We start from the raw sequence: 22,953 nt of genomic DNA, 5'->3' as shown, positions 1-22,953 counted from the left end.
ACCCTAACCCTCTTTCCAACCCTAACCCTAACCCTCTTTTCAACCCTAACCCTAACCCTCTTTTCAACCCTAACCCTAACCCTCTTTTCAACCCTAACCCTAACCCTCTTTTCAACCCTAACCCTAACCCTAACCCTCTTTTCAACCCTAACCCTAACCCTAATGGAAAAATAAAAATAAAAATATTTTCTTTATTTTATTAGTTCTGCCTACCTATGGGGTGATAATCGGGGGGTTTATTTACTTTTTCTTTCATTTTGATCACTGTGAGAGTGATCAAAATGAAAGAATGGAATCTGCAGCCAGCAGATTCTGGCGGGTGCACTGCGCATGCGCCCGCCATTTTCTAAGATGGCGGCGCCCATGAACCGGACCTGCCGGACACCGGGAGCGACAGGGGGACTTAGAAGGTGCCGGGGGAGGTGAGAGGGGGTGAGGGGGGGATCGGAGGCTGGCGGGGAGCAGAGGGAATGGGAGGGGGGCAGATGATGACAGCGGCGGCAGATCGCCGCTGTCATTCAGTTGCGGGGGGGGTGATCGCCGGTGGGGGTGGTGGAATCGGTGTCTCCAGCCATGTCCGATGCTACAGCAGCATCGGCCATGGCTGGATTGTAATATTTCATCAATTTTCATTGATGAAATATTACTATCGCTCTGATTGGCTGTTTCACTTTTAACAGCCAATCAGATCCATCGTAGCCACGTGGGGGCGAAGCCACGCCCCCTGTGGCGAAGAACAAAGCCCCCTGTATCTGCGGGTCGGGTGACCTTTCAGTGACCTAGGTCACCCGACCCGCAGGGGGGCTTTAAAGTCATGACGCCACATAGGCGTCATGGATCGTTCTGACACGACTTTTCATGACGCCTACGTGGCGTCAAAGGTCGTGAAGGGGTTAAAGGGGAAGGGGCCTCCAGCCACACCTATCGGGGTTAAATTCAGGTGCCAAGGGGCAGGGACTTCCTCATTCCTCGGGTTCACCCCTGGAAGCTTTTGTCCTACCCTCCCTCTCTTATATGTTTATCAGTGTTTAAATTTCAATACTATTTGTACACTTATTAAAAAAAACCTTGTTAAAGATACTAAGTCACAGTGGAAGATGTGGAGAAGGGCAAAGGTTCGTAACCGCTCATAGGCCTGCTCAACTGTCAGTCGCAGACAGAGTCCTTGGCAATGAGCCCATTACTAAATGTAAGTGCTTTCTCTGCTTATGCAATTAATAAACTGGGACCAACCTGTTTCAACCCATCGCCTGTCTGTGTTTTCATTACGGGACCGGTGGGAGGGACGAAAGCACTGTGACACAGAGTTCCCATAGTCTGTATAATTTGCACTCGAAAATTGCATCACATGGCAATGCCTATGATGCTTGCAGTAAAGAACTGATTAGACAGATAGTTCTTACCAAATATAGCAATCCTACATATTGTATTGATGATATCATCTGGGATTTAACTCCATAGTCTACTTTCAAGCAGTCAGATGGCTGGCAGAATTCTGCAATTTAACAGGTTTAACTGATAGAATGAGAGCTGATTATTCTGTAATGAAAGAGCTAGCAAATCATACTTGACTAGCAGCAGAACAGAGAGAAAAATAAGTGGGAACATTTTTGTACCATACTCAGAGAGATGACAATGTACAGAAAGAACTTCATGATTTGGAACTAAGTTTGGATAGTAAACTCCTGTTCTTCACTGGAGTTTACTGCTGTTTGCAAATAATAATTTGGCCCATTACCTTTCAGTAAAAAGACTTCCATTTCCAATTCTTATGGCTGCTTAATGAATGGGGCTCAAATGTACTAACTACTACCACTAGAGTTGAGCGACTTTGGTCGGATCGGGTTTCGTGAAACCCGAATGAAACAAAATAAGTTTCAGATGAAACTCGTCCGACTAGAGCAAAACAAAGTCGGAGTTTCGTCCGAAACCCGACACCAATGCAAGTCAATGGGAAATAAAAGTAGGACGAAACTCCGACTTTTTTTGCTCTAGTCGGACGAGTTTCATCTGAAACTTATTTTGTTTCATTCGGGTTTCACGAAACCCGATCCGACCAAAGTCGCTCAACTCTAACTACCATCATCATCATCTTCTGCCTAGAGGCATTTAGTGTGCAAACATTGTATTGTAGAGTTTCCTGTGTGTTTTTAATTTGAGAAAGAATGACTCTTCTCCTGACAGAAAGCTCGGCCACCATAAAAAACATCATACCCTGTCAGGAGTGAAACCCTCAGCCATACACCACATGAGAATGCCACACTACCCTAGCTAGTAACACTACTTTTCTTAAAAAATAAAAACACAGGCCACATATTTTACAGTGTGGTGTCTCTGTCACACGCCTCACCTATTTGTGAGCTAAAAATTGTGTAATTTGATGGCTCCACCAACATGATGAGCTGCAATGACACCATAATTAGCGTTACCAGCCCACTTCTCTGTGTTTTGAAAAGCTCTCTGCTCACAATCAAAGAGGATGCATTGCAGGTGGATGTTGATGAGACAGAGCAAGGAACCATACAGAGTGATTTTACACAGCCCAGGCTCATCTCATCCCAACATGGATTGGGTGGCAATGAGGAAGAGGAGGAGGAAGAACAGGAGCTACTTTCATGCGCTATTGATGGTTCTACAAGGGACAAGGAGGAGGAGGACAGCAGGTTCAGTTGTCTTCTTGGTGAGGACACAGAAGTTTTGCCGGTTAGCAGTCTGGCACATATGGCTGAGTTTAGGATACGCTGCCTTTCCCATGACCCTCGCATTCTCAAAATTTTGGGTGACAGTCATTACTGGTTGGTGACATTTTTAGACCCACACTACAAGGAGAACTTTCAATCTCTTCTTCCAGAGGCAGACAAGTATACTAAAATGATGCAGTATCAAAAGTCCCTTGTTGCGGAATTATTAAAAAAATTCCCATCTGAAAATGCTGGTGGCAGAGGTCATAGTTCATTGGACAAAGGTGAGAGAGACACAACTCCAATCAAGCAGCATGCAAAGTTATGGGAGACTTTTCTCAGACCCTCTTATCCCAGTGTCCCTAAGTCGCAGGGTTCTCTCACAAGGAGTGCAAAGTTTTGGATGATGCTGAGGGAGCACCTTGATGACCATACCAAAGTCCTATGTGATTCCTCTGTGCCTTATAATTATTGGGTCTAAAAGCTGGATATGTAGCATGAACTGGCTCTCTATACCTTGCAGGTCCTGTCCTGTCCTGCCGCTAGTGTTTTGTCATAGCGTGCTTTTAGTGCAGCTGGTGGAATTATAACTGATAAGCACATCTGCCTGTCAACTGAAAATGCTGATGGACTGACTCTAATAAAAATTGACAAGGGCTGGATTGGGCCAGACTTCTCTACACTACCGCATGATAACAGCGAAACATAACCTCAAATCCAGTGTCTTTTTTTGGGAGGTATATTCCCTTGCATCTCTTCACACCCACACATGGCTATATGCTTCCTGATTTTGGTTATTTGCTGTTATCCTCCGCCTTCTCCTCATCCTCATCATCCACTACCACAAGAACACGGGGGCGAAGATGTTCCATGATGCAATAGCCACGCTATTCTTTTTAAGGGTGTTTATGATGCCCGTAAAAAAAATGTTGAAATAGTAGGTTGATGCACACCCCCATGGTGAAATGTTTCTCAGCCCATACACTTAGTGTATGGGCCATATAAGTATAGGAGAACTGCTTCTTTAAATTGGTAAAGGAATCTATAGGAGGCCATCTTCCACATCTCTTCAGACACCACCAGTAGATCACCAGGGTGAACATGTTCAGTGATTCAACAGCCACGTTATTGTATTCAAAGGGGTGTTTTTAGTGTGAGCAGAGTTCACCTATCGTTTCTTGTGCCCCCCTCCCAATGAGGAGTCCAAATAAATATTAATTTCAAAACAAAATTATAGGGTTGTACATTAAGATCAAAAAGATAGTCGTGGTATGGCCCTGCGCCCTGCCTACACTTAAGATTTTTTTATTACCAGCATTAAATTTAAATTTGTAAGTGCAAATGAAGTTGATAGAAAACCACAATGTGTGTCCTCCCAGCATTACTCTTAACAGATCTCAGTATTTAGATCACTATTAGCGTGATCTACTTCCCTTCAGCAATTCTCTGCATTCAGATTACACAAATCACAACATACTTCAGCCGCAGGGCAACTAGTACTACCTACAGTTGTAGAGTTCTGGATGACATTTTCACAGTGTGAAACATTAATTAGGCATAACATTTTTTTGTCTAGAACACAGTTGGTGGACACTTAGTAATTCCCCCCCATTTACTGAAATATGCAGGTCTTCACATCTATTTGGAGGAATGATATTAAAACTACAAAACAAAGATTATCTTCTAAGCAGAAACAGACTATTGAAGAAACTTAAACAAGTTACTCAACATTTAGCCTCCCTGGACATAACAGTAGAACCATAACCGTGCTGGATCAGAATACTAGAGCAAGGGTAAATCGGAAATTATTGAGGCAATAACGCAACTGCCCCATAACCCTTTCCCTTACTGTTGGGGTTCCTCAAGGATCGGTTCTAGGCCCCCTCTTCTTCGCCTTGTACACTGCCCCTATTGGTCAAACGATCAGTAGATTTGGTTTCCAGTACCAGCTCTATGCTGATGACACCCAATTATACGCTTCTTCTCCTGACATCACGCCAGCCTTTCTAGAAAACACCAGCGATTGTCTAAACGCTGTGTCTAACATCATGTCCTCACTATATCTGAAACTGAACCTGTCAAAGACTGAACTCCTTGTGTTTCCTCCCTCAACTAATGTACCTATACCTGACATTGACATTTCTGTGTGTGGTTCCACTATTACTCCCCAGCAACATGCCCGCTGTCTTGGGGTCATACTTGACTCTGAGCTTTCCTTTGCCCCCCATATTCGATCACTGGCTCGCTTTTGTCATCTGCACCTCAAAAACATTTCTAGAATCCAACCTTTTCTTACTTTTGACTCTGCAAAAACTCTTACTGTTTCTCTTATTCATTCTCATCTTGACTATTGTAACTCTCTTCTAATCGGTCTCCCTCTTACCAAACTCTCCCCTCTCCAATCTGTCTTGAATGCTGCAGCCAGGATCATATTCCTCACCAATCGTTACACCGATGCCTCTACCTTGTGCCAGTCATTACACTGGCTACCCATCCACTCCAGAATTCAGTATAAACTTATTACCCTCACCCACAAAGCCCTCCATGGCTCAGCACCACCCTACATCTCCTCCCTTGTTTCAGTATACCACCCTACCTGCGCCCTCCATTCTGCTGATGACCTGAGGTTAGCATCCTCAATAGTCAGAACCTCCCACTCCCGTCTCCAAGACTTTACACGTGCTGCGCCAATTCTTTTGAATGCACTTCCCAGGTCAATACGAGTAGTCGCCAATCCCCACAATTTTAAGCGTGCCCTGAAAACGCATTTATTCAGACTGGCCTATGACCTCAACACATTAACTTAATCTATTCCTGTGTGGCACAGCCAAAAGTTTTACCATAACCAGGTTCCCCGCATCATGTTCCCACATGCTTTATGCATCCATTAGCCCTCTGTGTTTGTATTGTTACACACTTAACTTTATGGCTGGTCCATACAATCAGGGCAACTGTTACCACCCACCTTTCGTGTCTACCTCTTTCCTCATAGACTGTAAGCTTGCGAGCAGGGCCCTCATTCCTCTTGGTATTTGCTATAATCTATGTGATTATTGTTATGCTGTAATGTCTATCGTCTGTACATGTCCTCTCTGAAATGTAAAGTGCTGCGGAATAGGTCAGCACTATAGAAATTTATTATTATTATAACGAAGGTCGACTGTACTACAATGCTGGGAACAGGATTGATTGTCCAATGTCTGATGCCATATTTCTTCAAACATCAACTACCTGCTAGTGATTAATGCTAAACAAAACACAAGAAGCAAAATGAAGGTTTTTTTAAAGTGTCTCTGGACCCATGTGTGACTTGGGAATCTCTCTTATTACAGTCTTCAATTTGTGTTGGTCTCATCAGAGCTTCATCTTAAATGCAGTTGGTTGGATGACTTCTGATTACTCTGAGGATTTAAAGAGTGCTTTTAACATGAGGATCAACTTCAGCTGGAGGATTTGAATAAACACTAGAGGAGAAGATTGTGTTTCTTCTAGATTCACCTTGTTTATTTGATGGGGTGTCACTTAATCTTTGAAGGATGGGCTGGTCTCATGTTATCACGCTACCATTCAAATAAAGATTGCATTTCATTGGTTGTCCATCTAGGTATCTAATGTATTTTTTGTAGGCACCAACTGCATCTCCCTTTCTTATAAACACAACCTCTGCAACTCCATAACTAAGCAAGCGTTAGAGCTTCAAGGCACTGTATACACATAAAAGCTATACAATATCTTCCTCTGTGACACTTGGATGCAAATTATTAACGGTCATTTTTTTGCCTTCTAAAGGGCTAAAGACAGACTTTTTTGGAGTCGACCCTTCTTAAAAACTGTCCTCTTTTGTGACAAGTGTCCATGACACATTGGTTAGAGCCTTTGTGTGCAGTAAAGGTGGCAAAGTCTCGTGCTGAGTAGACATGGGAGCTCTGTATCCATCATTCTGTACCACTTTAGTAAGAAGTAAATTTTGCCCAACAGAATGCGAATTTCCAGACATTCCCGGCTTCTTTTGCACAGTGTTGGCAGCTGTGATTTTCATCTCCTTGGTGGGGATGTGGGAAAGTGCCAAGTCTTCATCAATACCATCATCGTCCATATTTTGTAAAGAGGAAATTGGTGGCTTCCCTTGTTCATGCTTAACCACGTTTTTTAATTGTATACACTAAAAGGTTGAGACAAGAGCGCAATAGGGTCTTATCTGGGTAAAACGTATAAATGAAAAGGTATTTATACTCACCTTTTCAAAGAAAAAGTAAAGCCTGTATAGTATGTCAGCCTGCTGCACGTCCAACGGTCCACAGTGGTGACCGCAACAAAGATTCTTAGGAGTAAATTCTTGGACTTTTAGGTGCGTGTGTCAGCTCCCAGCTCAGCAGACGAGATAGACTCGACGGCTCTAGGCTCTAACCAGACGAGATAGATCTGACCCAGCTCCTCCTGATTATATCAGCTGGACCAGTCAGGAAGCCAAAAAAACCCTGACTGGTCCAGCTGATATAATCAGGAGGAGCTGGGATCTGAGAGTCTATCTCGTCTGCTGAGCTGGGAGCTGACACACGCACCTAAAAGTCCAAGAATTTATTCCTAAGAATCTAACTACGTTTTTTGCCATTCCTTTAACATTGTTCATTACACCAGAAGAAATAGTTTTCGGCTGTGAAATTTTGATGGTCTTGGTAATATTTATGGGTGTAGATGAACAACCTTGTGCCATGGGTGAGTTTATAGCTACGGCAGGTGCACTCCTCTTTAAACTTAGTTTTTCATGAGCATCCATCAGTTTTGTTGGTTGTCTTCCAACACTGATCTGCTGCTTTCTAGAATTCAGCATCTCATGAGCACCTTGCACTTTACCCTTTGTACGGAAATGTGTGTCTTTTGCAACCAATTTTTCACGGGTATCTTTTAGGCCTAACTTGAGATGCACATCTGTTACAGCTATCTGACAGGCATCAAATGTATTCCAATAATTGGTGGTGGGTAAATGACTAATAATTGTAGGCTAGATCCTGAATCTCATAACTTCCATAGCCCCTGTTATTAATCCTGTACGTTCCCATTCCCGCCGTCACCATGTCACTGTTCCTGATCACTTCATCCATTGACACGTAGGCCATATTTCTGCTAAAATCCTGCACCTTCCCAGCAGCAACTGTGTAGGAAACCACCTTATTGTTTTCAAGGGTGTTTATGATGCCCGTAAAAAAATGTTTACACAGTATGTTGATGTGTACCCCCTAGGGTGAAATGTTTGTCAGCCCATACATTTAGTGTATGGGCATTACAAGTATAGGAGACCCCCTCCTTTAAACTGGGAAAACATTTTTTGGAGGCCATCCTCCACATTTCTTCCTTGGGAGTTTGGAGTGCATGCAAATTTGGGGCAGGCATTGTTCAGAATAATGGGAACTTTGGTTTCATGTGACCATCTACTACATGGGTGCAAAGGCTTAGTGGAGTGTGTTTAACTTTGGAGCAGGGCAGGCCTTGCATTCAAGGCATAAGCAAACAGTATGGGAGTACCAAATGAATAATGTGAACTTGGTTTTCATGCGGCCCTCCAGTACGTATGTTCATAGGCTTTTTGGGTTGCATGTAACTTTGGTGCAGGGTAGGCCTTGCATACAATGCATAACAAACAGTATGAGAGTTCCAAATGAATAATGTGAACTTGGTTTTCCTGTGGCCATCCAGTATGTGTGTTCAAAAGCTTATTGAAGTGCATGTAACTTTGCTGCAGGGCAGGCCTTGCATTGAATGCATAAGCAAACAGTATGGGAGTACCAAATGAATAATGTGAACTTGGTTTTCATGTGGCCATCCAATACGTGGGTTCAAAGGCTTATTGTGGTGCGTGTAACTTTGGTGCAGAGCAGGCCATGTATTCAATGCATTAACAAGCAGTATGGGAGTACCAAGTGAATAATGTAAACTTGCTTTTCATGTGGCCATCCAGTACGTTGGTTTAAAGGTTTATTAGGGTGCGTGTAACTTTGGTGCAGGGCAGACCTTGCATTCAATACATAACCAAACAGTATGGGAGTACCAAATGAATAATATGAACTTGGGTTTCCTGTGGCCATGAAGAATGTGGGTTCAAAGGCTTATTGGGGTGTGTGTAACTTTGGTGCAGGGCAGGTCTTGCTTTCAATGCATAACCAAACAGTATGGGAGTACCAATTGAATAATGTGAACTTGGCTTTCATGTGTCCATCCAGTACGTGGGTTCAAATGCTTATTGGGGTATGTGTAACTTTGGTGCAGGGCAGACCTTGCATCCAATGCATAAGCAAACAGTATGGGAGTACCAGATGAATAATGTGAACTTGATTTTCCTGTGGCCATCCAGTACGTGGGTTCAAAGGCTTATTAGGGTGCATGTAACTGTTGGGCAGGGCAGGCCTTGCATTCAATGCATAAACAAACAATATGGGAGTACCAGATGAATATTGGGAACTTTGGTTGCAGGTGGTCATCCATGACGTCTGTTCAATAGGTTGTTGGGGTGCATCCAAATTTTGGGCAGCGCTGCCACTCACTGCATTTGAAATAAAAGTATAAGGAACCCACTGTTTAATAATGGGAGCAACAAAATATAGCTGTGTTATGAATGAGTCACCGGAGGAGAAAACAAAAATACAAGCTAAGTCCAGAAAAGCAGAGAGGTTGGTAGCTATCGGATTGCAGACCCCTGATCCTATTCACCACAACTAACAGTAGCCGTGGGGGGTTCCTACGGTGCCCTAGACTCCTCGTCACAGCCGGAGAACTACATAAGCCTAAAGAAAGAAAGGGGAAATCTAAACTGCCCCAGAGCAGACCCCAAAGCAATAGACAGCCCCCAACATGTATTGTCGGTGAAAAACAGATGAAAACACAAACACAGACAGAAAGACAGGCTGAGCAAACGATGGGGCCCAACTAACTAGATAGAACAGGACAGAAAAGATGCTGGCTGCAATCCGCAAAAAACCCTACAAAAATGTCCCAACTGTCTGATAGGTAAAAGGGCCCTGAAGTCGCTAGACTTCAAAATCACTATATCAGCACTCAGGTATATTCTGAAAACAGAGCAAAGAGATCAACTGATCAGAGACAAAAATGGAATTCAGCCAGTCCCAACCAGGACTGGCTGAATACAAACACTAAGGAAACCAGACAAAATCTCATGGAATAATAGCAGGGCAAAACTTAGCTTTTAGTAGACAGGAACTAAAACTGGATGCCAGAGCTCAGAGCAGAAAGGATCACCACCAGCAAACCCTGCAGGGCGTCGGCTGCCTTATATCCACTCAGAAATTCCAGCTGTCCAATCACACTCCGCATGTTCAGATAACAGGTTATTCCCATCCCAATCAATTTCACTACCTCTCTTCACCAGCAGAGGGAGTTCATCAGACATCAAAGGTGAAGGGGAAAATGAACTCACAACATAGCTGGCTCATGGATCTCTAAGAAAATTGAGGACAGACTGCTGGCCCTATAAAAATAGACTTTATGACTTTCAGAGTCCCTCCTTCATAAATGAAACAGGATGTGTCTGATGTTGTGTCACACACCACATGACCAAATAAGGTTGTAAAATGTTAAAATGACATTTCCCAGTGAATACATTTGTGTTGGTTGAAAGCAATGCTAAAGTTGAAAAACGCATCAAAAACGCTACGTGTGAACGTAGCCCAAGTGGTGGAGGAACATTTTTGTTTTGGGTTGTCTATTTTGCCTTACATACAAATTATTATAATGTTAAGGATGTTCCTTAAGATATTTCCCATGAAAACTCATTTTGATTTCATTTTCGTATGTTTTATTGTGCGCCTGTAAAAGAGGTGTAAGACTCTGAAAACATTGTTCACAGCTGTGACCTGTTAGTCAGAAATGCTTCCAGGGATATTCCCCATAATGTCTCCATGTAATTTGAGCACTGTTCCCATTGATTTCAGATGTTTTTATACCCTAACAGGACCCCCGGGGTAGTTGCGGCAAAAATGATCAGTTTTCCCATAGACTTACATTGGGCTCGTTGCTTGGGTCGAGCACCCGAGCATTCCAATTTGCTTGACCCGAGCCATTTTAGTGCTCGCTCATCACTAATAGTATGACAAGTTCTGGTACACGAACTGAACTTTGGCAATTACATTTTTTTAAATAAAATAAACAGACTTTGGAAGTGGTACACCAAAAATAAAACTTTGCGCTGCTAAGTAAATAGTACACTAATAATTGACAGTGTGAAAATCATATCCTAGCACTGAAGTTCAGGCTTTGTATTACTGTAATGTCCTTTCAGAGAGCCACTACACCTATCAATCAAGCACAAGGTAAGAGGGGGTTGTGGAGAGCTTATTCCACAGACCATAGTGCACTTATTTCAAATGTCTTAATACTGTACATATTTAATAAAGTTTGTTTTCTTACCTCATTAACATAAACCCAATGGCTGTCCTTAGATGCAAGATTTGTTTCCACGGCCTAAAGGTTAAAAAAAAATGTAAACATTAATGCGGATACATCAATCTTTATTCATAATCATTCCTTCTAAATTTTCCAGTGTTAACATTTTAAAATGTGATCTGATTGCAGATTTCAATAAGAATAATAACTTATACTTGTGACTGTTTATTTTGTCTCCAGACATTACTTGTAATGGTTTGAATGGTTACTCTTGTTTCTTGAGCAAACTGAGATAATTAATTTTTACTACTGCAAACATAGCAACGCAGTACAATTAAACAGTGGGCTACAAATCACAGCACATTGTTTTGAATCCATATTTTTGGAACGTCAATCACATTTGCTAATCTAGTATGTAAACCATGTCTTTGACACCCACTTATGTACTTTGAATACAATACATGGTACAGAACATTTAATATTGTACATTGTCCCTGCTTGACAGGCCTGTCACATACAATAGGTGCACTGCAGATTCTTTCCTTACAAGTACATTTTCTATTCAATATATAGTCGTCTTATCACTATTCATTTTTATCACATTTGTCTGTTTTGAAAAAAATTGCTAATAAGTTCAGAAAATCATAAGATTAATCAGTTAACCTCTTTTCAACCTTGCTATTTTCCGCTTTTGCGTCTTCTTCCCAGAGCCATAACTTTTTTATTTTTTTGTCAGTATAGCCATGTGAAGGCTTGTTTTTTGTGGTACGAATTGTACTTTTGGAAGACACCATTGATTGTGCCATATAGCGTACTGGAAAACAAGAAAAAAAATCCAAGTGCGTTGAAATAAAAAAAAAAGGGCTATTACACAATATTTTTTTTTTTAATTTATCATGTTCAGGAAATACTAAATCTGACCTGCAATTATGATTCCCCAGGTCAGTACGAGTACACACATACCCAACATGTATAGGTACTTTTTAATTTAAATGGTGAAAAAAATGTGAAATTTGGAAGACGAATGGCTTTTTCATTTTTTAGGTCTGGGGCTTGGTGATGGCTTATATTTTTGTTCCCAGAGATGAAATTTATAATATTACAATTTTTTTGGGTAGATCTGATTTTTTTATCACCCGTTATTGCATTTTATTGCAAAGTTGTGGTGGCGCTGGCCAAAAAACTGCAATTCTGAAGTTTCAATTTGTTTTCTTGTTTTGCTGTTTACCAATCTGGTTCATTTACTTTATATTTTGATAGATCAGACATGTTTGAACACAGCACTACCAAATATGTGTTTTTTTTGTTTTATTTTCAATGGGGCAAAAGGGGAGTGATTTGATTTTTTTAATATTTTTAATACATTTTGTTTTTACTGGCTTCAATAGTACACTTATGAGACTTGAAGCTTGGATCGTCTGATCACCTGTCCTACACATAGCAGTGCTTCAGTCCTGTGTATTTGTAGCAAAGGCCACAATCTCTTTTGAATGACGACCATGACCCGGCTTTCATAAGAGACTCACAATGGCAGGGAATGGGTCTTCTGCAGACCCCTGTCTGTCATGACTACCTAATGGAGTTCCCTGATCAGTAGCAAGTGTTAAATGCCACTGTCAGTGATTGACAGTGACATTTAACTGGTTAACAGCTCCTGGTGGACATAACAGCTGACATACGTATAATTCAAAGGTCGCTAAGGTGTTGCGGAAGATTAATATTTTGACTTTCAGGATATAAATTTTTTCATACCCATATTTTGAGAGCCGTAGCTTCTTTATTTTTTTAAACGTAGACTTAGAAGAAATTGTTTTTAGTAGTTATAATATGCTTTTTCAGTAGTAGTAATAATTATGAGAAGTCTCAGTTCTTCTCACTTTTAACTGTTTACTAGGGCAGCCAGCATGGTAGCAGCATTTAGTAGGACCCTAGCTCTGCTGGGGTTATGAGGTCAAATCCCACCAACAAGTATATCTGCAAGGAGATTGCGAGTTTTCCCCAGTTATGTCTTGGATTCCTTTGTGTACCCCAGTTTCTTCCCACATGTCAAATACATACCGATAGGGAATTTATATTGTGAGTCCAAATGGGGACAGTGATGATCATGTCTATAAATTGCTTTGGAAATTATTGCTGTCATATGAGTGAGATAAATTATTGATTAGTAGAGTTGAGCGAAACGGGTCGAAAAAATTCAAAAGTCGCCGACTTTTGGCAAAGTCGGGTTTCATGAAACGAAACCCGACCCTAGGATGAGGTCGGCCACGAGGTAGGCGACTTACGCGCCAAAGTCGCGTTTCAAAAGTTTGTTTTGTGCTCTTTTTCAGCCAATCAGGATCCACGGACACTGTGGGCAACGTGATGACCTAGGCACGGGTCACCACCATCTTTCAGAAGGGCATGCAAGTGATTGGCTTGCTTTGGTGGGCGTCACAGGGGGTATAAAAGGGCGTGCACGCCGACCGCCATCTTACTTCTGCCAATCTTAGTATAGGGAGAGGTTGCTGCTGATTCTGTAGGGAGAGCGTTAGGCAGGGAAGAAGACAAAAAAACTGCTTCTGCTGCTAGCGATTTGGCCTGCACAGCACACAAGTCACTGTGTGTGCAGTGCAAGGGGAGGCTACATAGTGGTGTATCAGTGGTGTTGGTTGTTGGGCTGCCTTTTAAGGCTTCCTGACACGCTAGCATTGCTGTTTACCCACTGCTCCGCAAACTGCTTTTTTAAAAGCAATCCAATCTCCCTTATCCTCTAGTCACTTTTGTCACAGCTGTGCCATCGAGCGTGTCACATAGCGCTCAGATATCAGTGGGCCTCACACAATCCACAAGTGTCCAGTGTCCAAAAGTGTGCGCAGAGATTCAAAATCTCCATTATCCTCTCGTCACTTTGGTCACAGGCAGCTGTGCCATCGAGCGTGTCACATAGCGCTCAGATATCAGTGGGCCTCACACAATCCACATGTGTCCAGTGTCCAAAAGTGTGCGCAGAGATTCAAAATCTCCATTATCCTCTCGTCACTTTGGTCACAGGCAGCTGTGCCATCGAGCGTGTCACATAGCGCTCAGATATCAGTGGGCCTCACACAATCCACAAGTGTCCAGTGTCCAAAAGTGTGCGCAGAGATTCAAAATCTCCATTATCCTCTCGTCACTTTGGTCACAGGCAGCTGTGCCATCGAGCGTGTCACATAGCGCTCAGATATCAGTGGGCCTCACACAATCCACAAGTGTCCAGTGTCCAAAAGTGTGCGCAGAGATTCAAAATCTCCATTATCCTCTCGTCACTTTGGTCACAGGCAGCTGTGCCATCGAGCGTGTCACATAGCGCTCAGATATCAGTGGGCCTCACACAATCCACAAGTGTCCAGTGTCCAAAAGTGTGCGCAGAGATTCAAAATCTCCATTATCCTCTCGTCACTTTGGTCACAGGCAGCTGTGCCATCGAGCGTGTCACATAGCGCTCAGATATCAGTGGGCCTCACACAATCCACAAGTGTCCAGTGTCCAAACGTTTGCGCAGAGATTCAAAATCTCCATTATCCTCTCGTCACTTTGGTCACAGGCAGCTGTGCCATCGAGCGTGTCACATAGCGCTCAGATATCAGTGGGCCTCACACAATCCACAAGTGTCCAGTGTCCAAAAATGTGCGCAGAGATTCAAAATCTCCATTATCCTCTCGTCACTTTGGTCACAGGCAGCTGTGCCATCGAGCGTGTCACATAGCGCTCAGATATCAGTGGGCCTCACACAATCCAAAAGTGTCCACTGTCCAAAAGTGTGTGCAGAGATTCAAAATCTCCCTTATCCTCTAGTCACTTTGGTCACAGCTGTGCCATCGAGCCTGTGACATAGCGCTCAGATATCAGTGGGCCTCACACAATCCAAAAGTGTCCAGTGTCCACAAGTGTCTGCAGAAATTCAAAATCTCCCCTGTCCTATAGACACCTTGTACCTTGTTTTACATTACTATATAGTTTGTTGGATTTTGTTTACATTTCTACCAAAAATGAGGAAGGCTGGTGGAAGAGGCTGTGGAATTGGGCGGGGGTTGGCAGCTGGTAATGATGGTGTTGGTGGTGGATCTGATGGTAGTGGCAAGAGCAAAATAGGACCGAATGCAGGAGGTGCTGAGCCTGCGTCATCGTCTGGCTACATAAGGCCTCGAACGCTTAGTTTTCTAGGAGTTGGCAAACCGCTTTTAAAGCCAGAGCATCAGGAAAAAGTTTTGTCTTACATTGCTGACTCAGCCTCCAGCTCTATCGCCTCCTCTTCTTCAGTTGTAAAAAGTAAAAGCACTGAGTCGTCATTGGAGGCTCATGTTCATGAACCACACCTTTCCTTGTGTCCTTCACCCCAACCAAGATTGAAGGATGACGCAGGCCATACTACTGATTACTCCATGGAGCTGTTTTCACATACCATGCCTGGATTATCAAGTCAAAAGGTGAATTACCCAGGCCAAGATGAATCTGACATGGAGTGCACTGATGCACAGCCGCTGATGGATGATTCTGCTGGTACATTCACTCAGAGCACTACATTGTCCTCACAGTGTACAGAGCCAGATTTTGACCCTGATGAGACTCAGGTGCCCCTTCCCGCACACTATACCACCATACACGGTGACACAGAGAAAGGTGCACACGACATAGAAGAGGAGGTGATGGATGACCCAGTTGTTGACCCAGATTGGCATCCATTGGGGGAAGAGGGTGCTGCTTCCAATAGCTCAGATGAGGAGCATCCACAGCAGACATCGACATCGCAACAGCTGTTATCTGGCAGGCCCGGAGCACTCCAAAGACAGGTTCCAAACATCAAAAGAGTTGCTGGACAGCTTGTCCAGAGGGTGAAAAGATCACAGCGTGCTAGGCCGCAAAATGTCTGCCAAAGTAGGAAGAGTGCAGTGTGGCACTTTTTTGAACAAAATCCTCATGATCAGGCCAAGGTTATCTGTAAGAAGTGCGCAAAGACCTTTAGCCGAGGGAAAAATCTGAAAAATTTGAATACCAGTTGCATGCTTAGACATTTAACCAGCATGCACTTGCAAGCGTGGACACAACACCAAACCTCAAGTGCCACATGTGCAACTGATCACAACGAAGGTAGTCAGCAACGCTACATTGTTTCCCCCACTGTAAGCCCACCGGTTAGCACAGCAGCAAATGTTGAGGTGTCGTTGCAAGGCCACAGCAGTCAGGGAATCCCACTGTTATATCAACGAAAGACTGATTCTAGGCCATCAGAAAGAACACCAACTCCATCACCATCATCAACCCTCTCTCAGTCCGCCCTGTCCACCGCTACTTCCACCATATGCAGCTCTCAAGTCCAGCTCACCCTCCCAGACACTATGAGTAGGTCAAGAAAGTACTCAGTCTCTCATCCGCGTACACTGGGTTTGAACGCCCACATTGCCAAACTAATCTCGTTTGAGATGATGCCCTTTCGGTTGGTGGAAAGCACAGCTTTCCGCGAACTCATGGCCTATGCAGTACCAGGCTATGACCTACCCAGTCGCCACTTCTTCTCTCGCAAAGCCATCCCAGCCCTCCACCATCATGTGAAAGACCGCATTGTCCATGCACTCAAGCAGTCAGTGAGCGGAAAGGTGCACCTCACAACTGATGCATGGTCCAGTCGGCATGGCCAGGGCCGTTACGTGTCCATCACTGCGCACTGGGTTAATGTGGTGGATGCAGGGTCCACAGGTGACAGCGGTGGTGGGACAGTGCTGCCTAGCCCACGGTATAGGAAACAGTTGGCTGTAGGCATTCGACCCTCCTCCTCCTCCTCCTCCTCCAGAAGCGAAAGCTCGTCCACAGAGCGCAGTCGTACGAGCACTCCATCTGCAGCTGCCACTGTTGCACACGATGTGTCCCCCTATCGAGCAGCTAGTGGAAAGCGTCAGCAGGCTGTGTTGCAGATGATGTGTTTGGGCGACAGACACACCGCCGAGGTGCTGGCCGAGTACTTGAAGCGACAAACTGAGTCATGGCTGGGCAGTGTACATCTTGAGGCAGGCAAGGTAGTTAGTGATAACGGGCGTAATTTTGTGGCAGCCATAGCCCTTTCAAAACTCAGCCACAAACCTTGCTTGGCTCACACCTTGAACCTGGTGGTGCAGTGCTTCCTCAAAAATTATCTGGAGTTAACAGCCCTGCTCCAGAAGGTGCGAAGACTGTGCGCGCACATCCGCCGGTCACCTGTACACTCCGTTCGTATGCAGAAGCTGCAGCGATTGCTCCACCTTCCCAACCACCGCCTCATTATCGACATTGCAACAAGGTGGAACTCCACCCTGCACATGGTGGAGCGGCTGTGCGAGCAGAGGCAGGCCATAATGCATTTGTGGGAGGATACACGGCCAGGCACTTTGAGAGCAGACATGGAGTTGACAGGCGTGCAGTGGTCGAAGCTGAAAGACCTTTGTAAAGTCCTTCAGTGTTTTGAGGAATGCACACGGCTGGTAAGCGCAGACGACGCCATCCTAAGCATGAGCATCCCACTTATGCGTCTGCTCATGCAAACTTTGACGCACCTTAAGGAGCAGGCGTCTGCAGCCAATGTTGATGAGGAGGAAGAGGAGGAGGGAATCCTTGATGACATTCAGCCATTGTCTGCTCAGGGACCTCTCCTGGACGAGGTGGAGGAAGAAGAGGAGGAGGAGGAGGAAGATGGGGATGATTACTTAGGGGAGGAGGATGCATCTCGTGGGGCAAGTGAAAATGTTGGCGTGGCAAGGTCTGGTACAGGGTTTGTGCGTGACTGGAGGGATGTGGATTTGCCAGAAAGTGCTCCTCCACCCAGCACTCGCAGTGCATCATTGACACCGGGAACATTGGCCCACATGTCAGATTATGCCTTGCGGATCCTAAAAAGGGACCCCCGCATTGCCAAAATGATGAACGATGACGACTACTGGTTGGCCAGCATCCTGGATCCACGCTATAAAGGCAAATTACAAAACATCATGCCACAGGAGAACCTTGACCTAATATTGGCTAATAAACAAGCAACTCTGGTAAATCGGTTCCTTGAGGCATTCCCAGCACACAGCAGCGGTGATGGTTCTCACACGAGCCGTACGGGCCGGGGGCAGCTTGGCAGAGGTGTTCGTGGTGCACACAGCAGAAGTGGCGTTGGAGACAGGGGTTTCATGACAATGTTGTGGACTGATTTTTCAAATACCGCTCACACAACTGGTAATACTGCATCGATTGAAAGTGACAGGAGACAGCAGTTGTCAACTATGGTTACAAACTACTTTTCCTCCCATATCGATGTTCTCCCACACAGGTCATTCCCCTTTGACTATTGGGCCGCTAAACTGGACACCTGGCCTGAATTGGCCCAATATGCCTTACAGGAGCTCTCTTGCCCAGCTGCAAGTGTGCTATCGGAAAGAGTCTTCAGTGCAGCTGGATCAATCCTGACAGAAAAAAGGACCCGTCTGTCAACCCAAAATGTGGATGATCTAACCTTCATTAAAATGAACCACGCATGGGTTTCCAAGGATTTTGTCCCACCTTCCCCTGATGACACATAGGGTGACAGAAAAATGGCTTGCTTTGGTCCACCTCTTCCTGGTACTTCACCTATTTCGCCTTTTGCATCAGCTGAATGTCCAACATCAACATATGCCACTTTCTAAAACTCCCTAACTGTGCTGCCTCCCCTCCATGGCCGGGGTCACCACCTAGCGCACGACACTGTGCGAGTGCCGTTGCCCTGGACAGGTGGGTAGGCCGACTCTTGGGCGCGGGCACTGGCACAGGGTCCCTCATAGTGCAATCAAGTGTCTCTGACGGTGGTGGTGCACACCTGCCGTCAGACACACCGCTGTACTATGAGGGGCCCAGTGCCAGTACCGACGCCCACGAGTGGGCCCCCCTTGCTTGGGCAGGGCCCCAGCATTTGCAATCTTTACCTCTCCCTGCTCCTCCGCTGTGTAATCTGGGCCGTCAAATCCATACTGTGCCTGACACCGTCTGAGCCTGCCTCCTGAGACATATATTTTGTATGTGTACGCTATCCATACATGTTATCCGGGGATACGGTACCCTTTCTAACCTTTGTGCAATCACGTGCAATCCATACTGGGCCTAACACCGTCTGAGCCTGCCTCCTGAGACATATATTTTGAATGTGTACGCTATCCATACATGTTATCCCGGGATACGGTACCCTTTCTAACCTTTGTGCAATCACGTGCAATCCATACTGTGCCTGACACCGTCTGAGCCTGCCTCCTGAGACATATATTTTGAATGTGTACGCTATCCATACATGTTATCCGGGGATACGGTACCCTTTCTAACCTTTGTGCAATCACGTGCAATCCATACTGGGCCTAACACCGTCTGAGCCTGCCTCCTGAGACATATATTTTGAATGTGTACGCTATCCATACATGTTATCTGGGGATACGGTACCCTTTCTAACCTTTGTGCAATCACGTGCAATCCATACTGGGCGTGAGAACGGCTGGCGAGCTGTTAAGCAAGCTACAGCACCTGTCCAGACAAGTACAGGGATTCCCTAGCGAGGAGACTTATTTGATTGTTTTCAATGTTGGGACAGCAATTTTTGGGGAGCACTATACTCTGGAGAATGATAGATGGGGCCCACCATACACTGGAACATTCCAAAGGTGGACATCAGACACTGGAGCAGCATTTACAGGGCCCATTATACACTAGAGCATTAGAAATGGGGCCCATTATGTTTGGAGCATTATTTGGGCCCATAAGACAGTGGAGCTTCATCCATGGGGACCAACATATACTGTAGCATTATGTGGAGCTCATCATATACTGTTTCAAACATTATATGGGACCAATGATTCTGTATGGAGAAATAGATGGGCCTCGTCATGAGATGTAAAAAGTGAGGTATTTTTCATTGTACTATACCGCTATTTATCTGCCGTATCGGAGCATGATGAGTTGTGGTATGTGTTAAAGGGGCGCTCTTTCGCCCAGGGCACATGAAAACCTGCAGCCAGCCTTCCCCCCCCACAACTTTAGCCAAATAACGCCCATTTTTCAGTGCATAACTTATATTATGAAGTTAATTAAGGTTGACAAGCTTAAGTAAGAAGAATTGATGCTTTTGGCATTCAAATGGGCACTGTAGGTGTGTTTCCTGTCCTCCTCTCACTGCCGACTTTTATTCCCCATTGACTTACATTGGGTTTCGTGTTTCGGTACGACCCCGACTTTTCCCTATAATCGGACGATCTTGCTCGACCCGACTTTTGGAAAAGTCGGGTTTCACGAAACGAAACGCGACCCTAAAAAACCAAAAGTCGCTCAACTCTATTGATTAGCTTTTAACTATCATATTGGTGTTTAGAGGGAAAAGAAGAGCAAATCCACCATTTTTAGTGTTCATTTGAATGGTAATAACATTTTTCCTTTATTCTAAGATTTATTATGTTTAAATGAATACCATAATTTTTCAATGCCATTTACATGTGATAAAAGCATCATTTTAACTAACTCAAAAGGTCTTGTGTATTTCCTTGTATTTCAGTATATTAATATGTGTAATGCAAGATTACCAGGTTAAAAAAAAAAGATTTTGTGATTTATTCTTTTAGAAGCTGTTCATGTTATATGTTTCTATGTGTGATGACTCACAAATTACATTTTATTTTTACTTTTATTTTTACAAAGAATGTATTAGTTGCACAAAAGTAAATAAAAAAATAAAACCATTAAAATCTGGTAATGCCATAATCAGGCTCACCCACAAAATAAATGTAACTCTTTATTAGTGCAGATGCATTGTGAATAACTTAAAAATATAGTGGAAGAATTATTGCTTTTTATTTCTTGCCACAGAGGGATAATAAAAGAGTTTCTCCCCAAAAATGATGCCAAAAAACAGTCCCCATATGTGTTGATGAAAGAATAAAAAATGTTATGACTTCTGGAACACTATAAAAAAGTGAAAACAAGATAGTCTGCTATAAAGACCAAAGCTTCCTGATATGCCAAGGGGTTAATCTACTGAAATTCATTATATATTTTTGCTTGTCTCTAATAATTATAAGAAGAGAAAGAACAAGAAAAACACTTTTTGTTATGCAATGTGCACATGATATTTGCAACAACTTTATTTATATAAGAAAAATAAAAATTATAGTTTTACACATAGAATTAGAGCAATAAAAGGTTTGTTAAAGATAACAATAAAATATGATTTTTTTCCTAGAAGTAGCTGCAATTTTTTAGCATTGCAGCTCAGGTTTATTTACGTGAATGGGAGAAACATAAAACATCAGACACAGCCAATGAACAAGAATTATGCTTTTTTGCTAGAGGAAAAAAAAACTATTTTTTTCCAATTATGGATAAATCTTTAAAATCAGTAAATGATAGATAATAATAAAGATACTTTTATTAATAATAATAATAATAATAATAATTCATAATATTGAATTGCATAATTAAGAAACTGTCAATGCCTAGGAAAATATTTTTTTTTATGTAATTTGGTACATATACTGACAGCCAATGGCTTTGTGCTGGTTGGGATATAAGGTATGCATATCATGCAAAAGTAAGTCAAAACACAAGTCAATGCACAATGCAATGCAAACATAAGGATAGTTTGGCTTAGGAACCGCCTGAAGGCACATTTCTGTGCAAATAGCAAACAATATAAAAAGAACAACATGGTTGGTTGTACATGAAGATTTTGTAAGCTATTTTTTATCTAGAATGCTGAAGGCTGTTTGCAAATGATACGGTTTCTCTAGAGAACACATTTTTAATTCAAACTTTAAAGCAAAAATCCTGTCTTAGTTAAACTATGATTTCTCTATACTTCCATTGCATAACTTTTTTATATGCTCACACCAATTATGAGAAGTTAGATAAGTCTTAGGAGAACAAATGATTGATTGTTTATAGGAGTACAATAATGGCAAGGCGAAAATCATAATGTGCATATTAGCACAAATTATAGGCTTCATGTACATGGGTGTTTAATTGTTCAGTTTTGTACAAAGCCACACTACGGCTTCCATATCTGTCCATGAGGTTGCTACTTAATTGGATGCCATAAAAGATGGCATGAAATTCAATTGAGCCTGTATATCAGAAAAATTTTTGATTCGGGTATCAGAACAATGACTAAACCTGAAACCAAACCCAGACCTCATTGAGATGAATGGTGGACCCAAATGTTAGGCGTCGGGTTCCTGTCGCTGCACAGCGGGAAACCCGAGCCTTGCTTTCGGCAGTCCCCATTCCTCTCCAGCCACAGAGGAGGCTGCTCAGCAGACTCGTCGATCCCAGCGCTCTGCTCAGACCAGCTCTGTTGGTTTGGTTGCTGTTTCCACCTCTGGTCCAGCTATAGCAATGCATGCTGGTCAGCAGCGAGCTACTCCAGGGACTAAGTCCTCCTTTCAGTCCACTGAGCATGCCCGTGGGACGATCTCTCATTGGAGATCGGAGGTCACATGCTCAGGTCCTTTTCCAGTTCGGATTGGACCATTAGGAGGGTCAGGAAGGTCCTGGAAGGACGCTGCTATAAAAGGTTCACATGGCTGCTCAGGCATGCTCTAGTATAGACAGTATTTTGTAGTTGTGTGTGTGAAGATGGATGTATGCGTTCTGGTGACTGATTCATTAAGACTCCCTCCCTCTGGTTGTGCATGTGTATAGGGCATTGGAGATAAGTCAGCGCCTACAGGTGGCATTGCCTATGTGCCACGGTGCATCCAGTCCTCTGCACCACACTTAGTGCCTAACTGTGCCACCCAGCACAAGGCACTACTATACTGTGTCAAGCAGCAACCGTCAATGCGGCACCGTGCTCTAACATTGCGCTTTCCAGCCATAAGGTTAGGCTGGTTAGTGGCAT

The 22,953-nt window shown here is 43.6% G+C and overlaps 1 protein-coding gene and 1 pseudogene across 4 annotated transcripts in view; both read right to left on the bottom strand.

Annotated features, from left to right (window-relative positions):
- The window catches only part of GRID1 (glutamate ionotropic receptor delta type subunit 1), a 1,795,826-nt gene that overhangs the window by 596,690 nt on the left and 1,176,183 nt on the right, over positions 1-22,953 (bottom strand). For all 4 annotated transcript variants that reach the window (XM_073574878.1, XM_073574877.1, XM_073574874.1 and 1 more), the window contains exon 5: positions 11,100-11,153. In XM_073574878.1, the coding sequence (XP_073430979.1) occupies positions 11,100-11,153 (54 nt within the window). The remainder of the gene's footprint in view (positions 1-11,099; positions 11,154-22,953) is intronic.
- LOC141088751 (polymerase delta-interacting protein 3 pseudogene) lies at positions 2,195-6,929 on the bottom strand (annotated as a pseudogene).

This window comes from Dendrobates tinctorius, unplaced genomic scaffold, assembly GCF_039654945.1.
Source record: "Dendrobates tinctorius isolate UK_male_01 unplaced genomic scaffold, ASM3965494v1 ptg000040l, whole genome shotgun sequence".
NCBI classification, from domain to species: Eukaryota; Metazoa; Chordata; class Amphibia; order Anura; family Dendrobatidae; genus Dendrobates; species Dendrobates tinctorius.
Note: the sequence above shows the minus strand (reverse complement) of the source record. Positions and strands in the feature narration are given on the sequence as shown.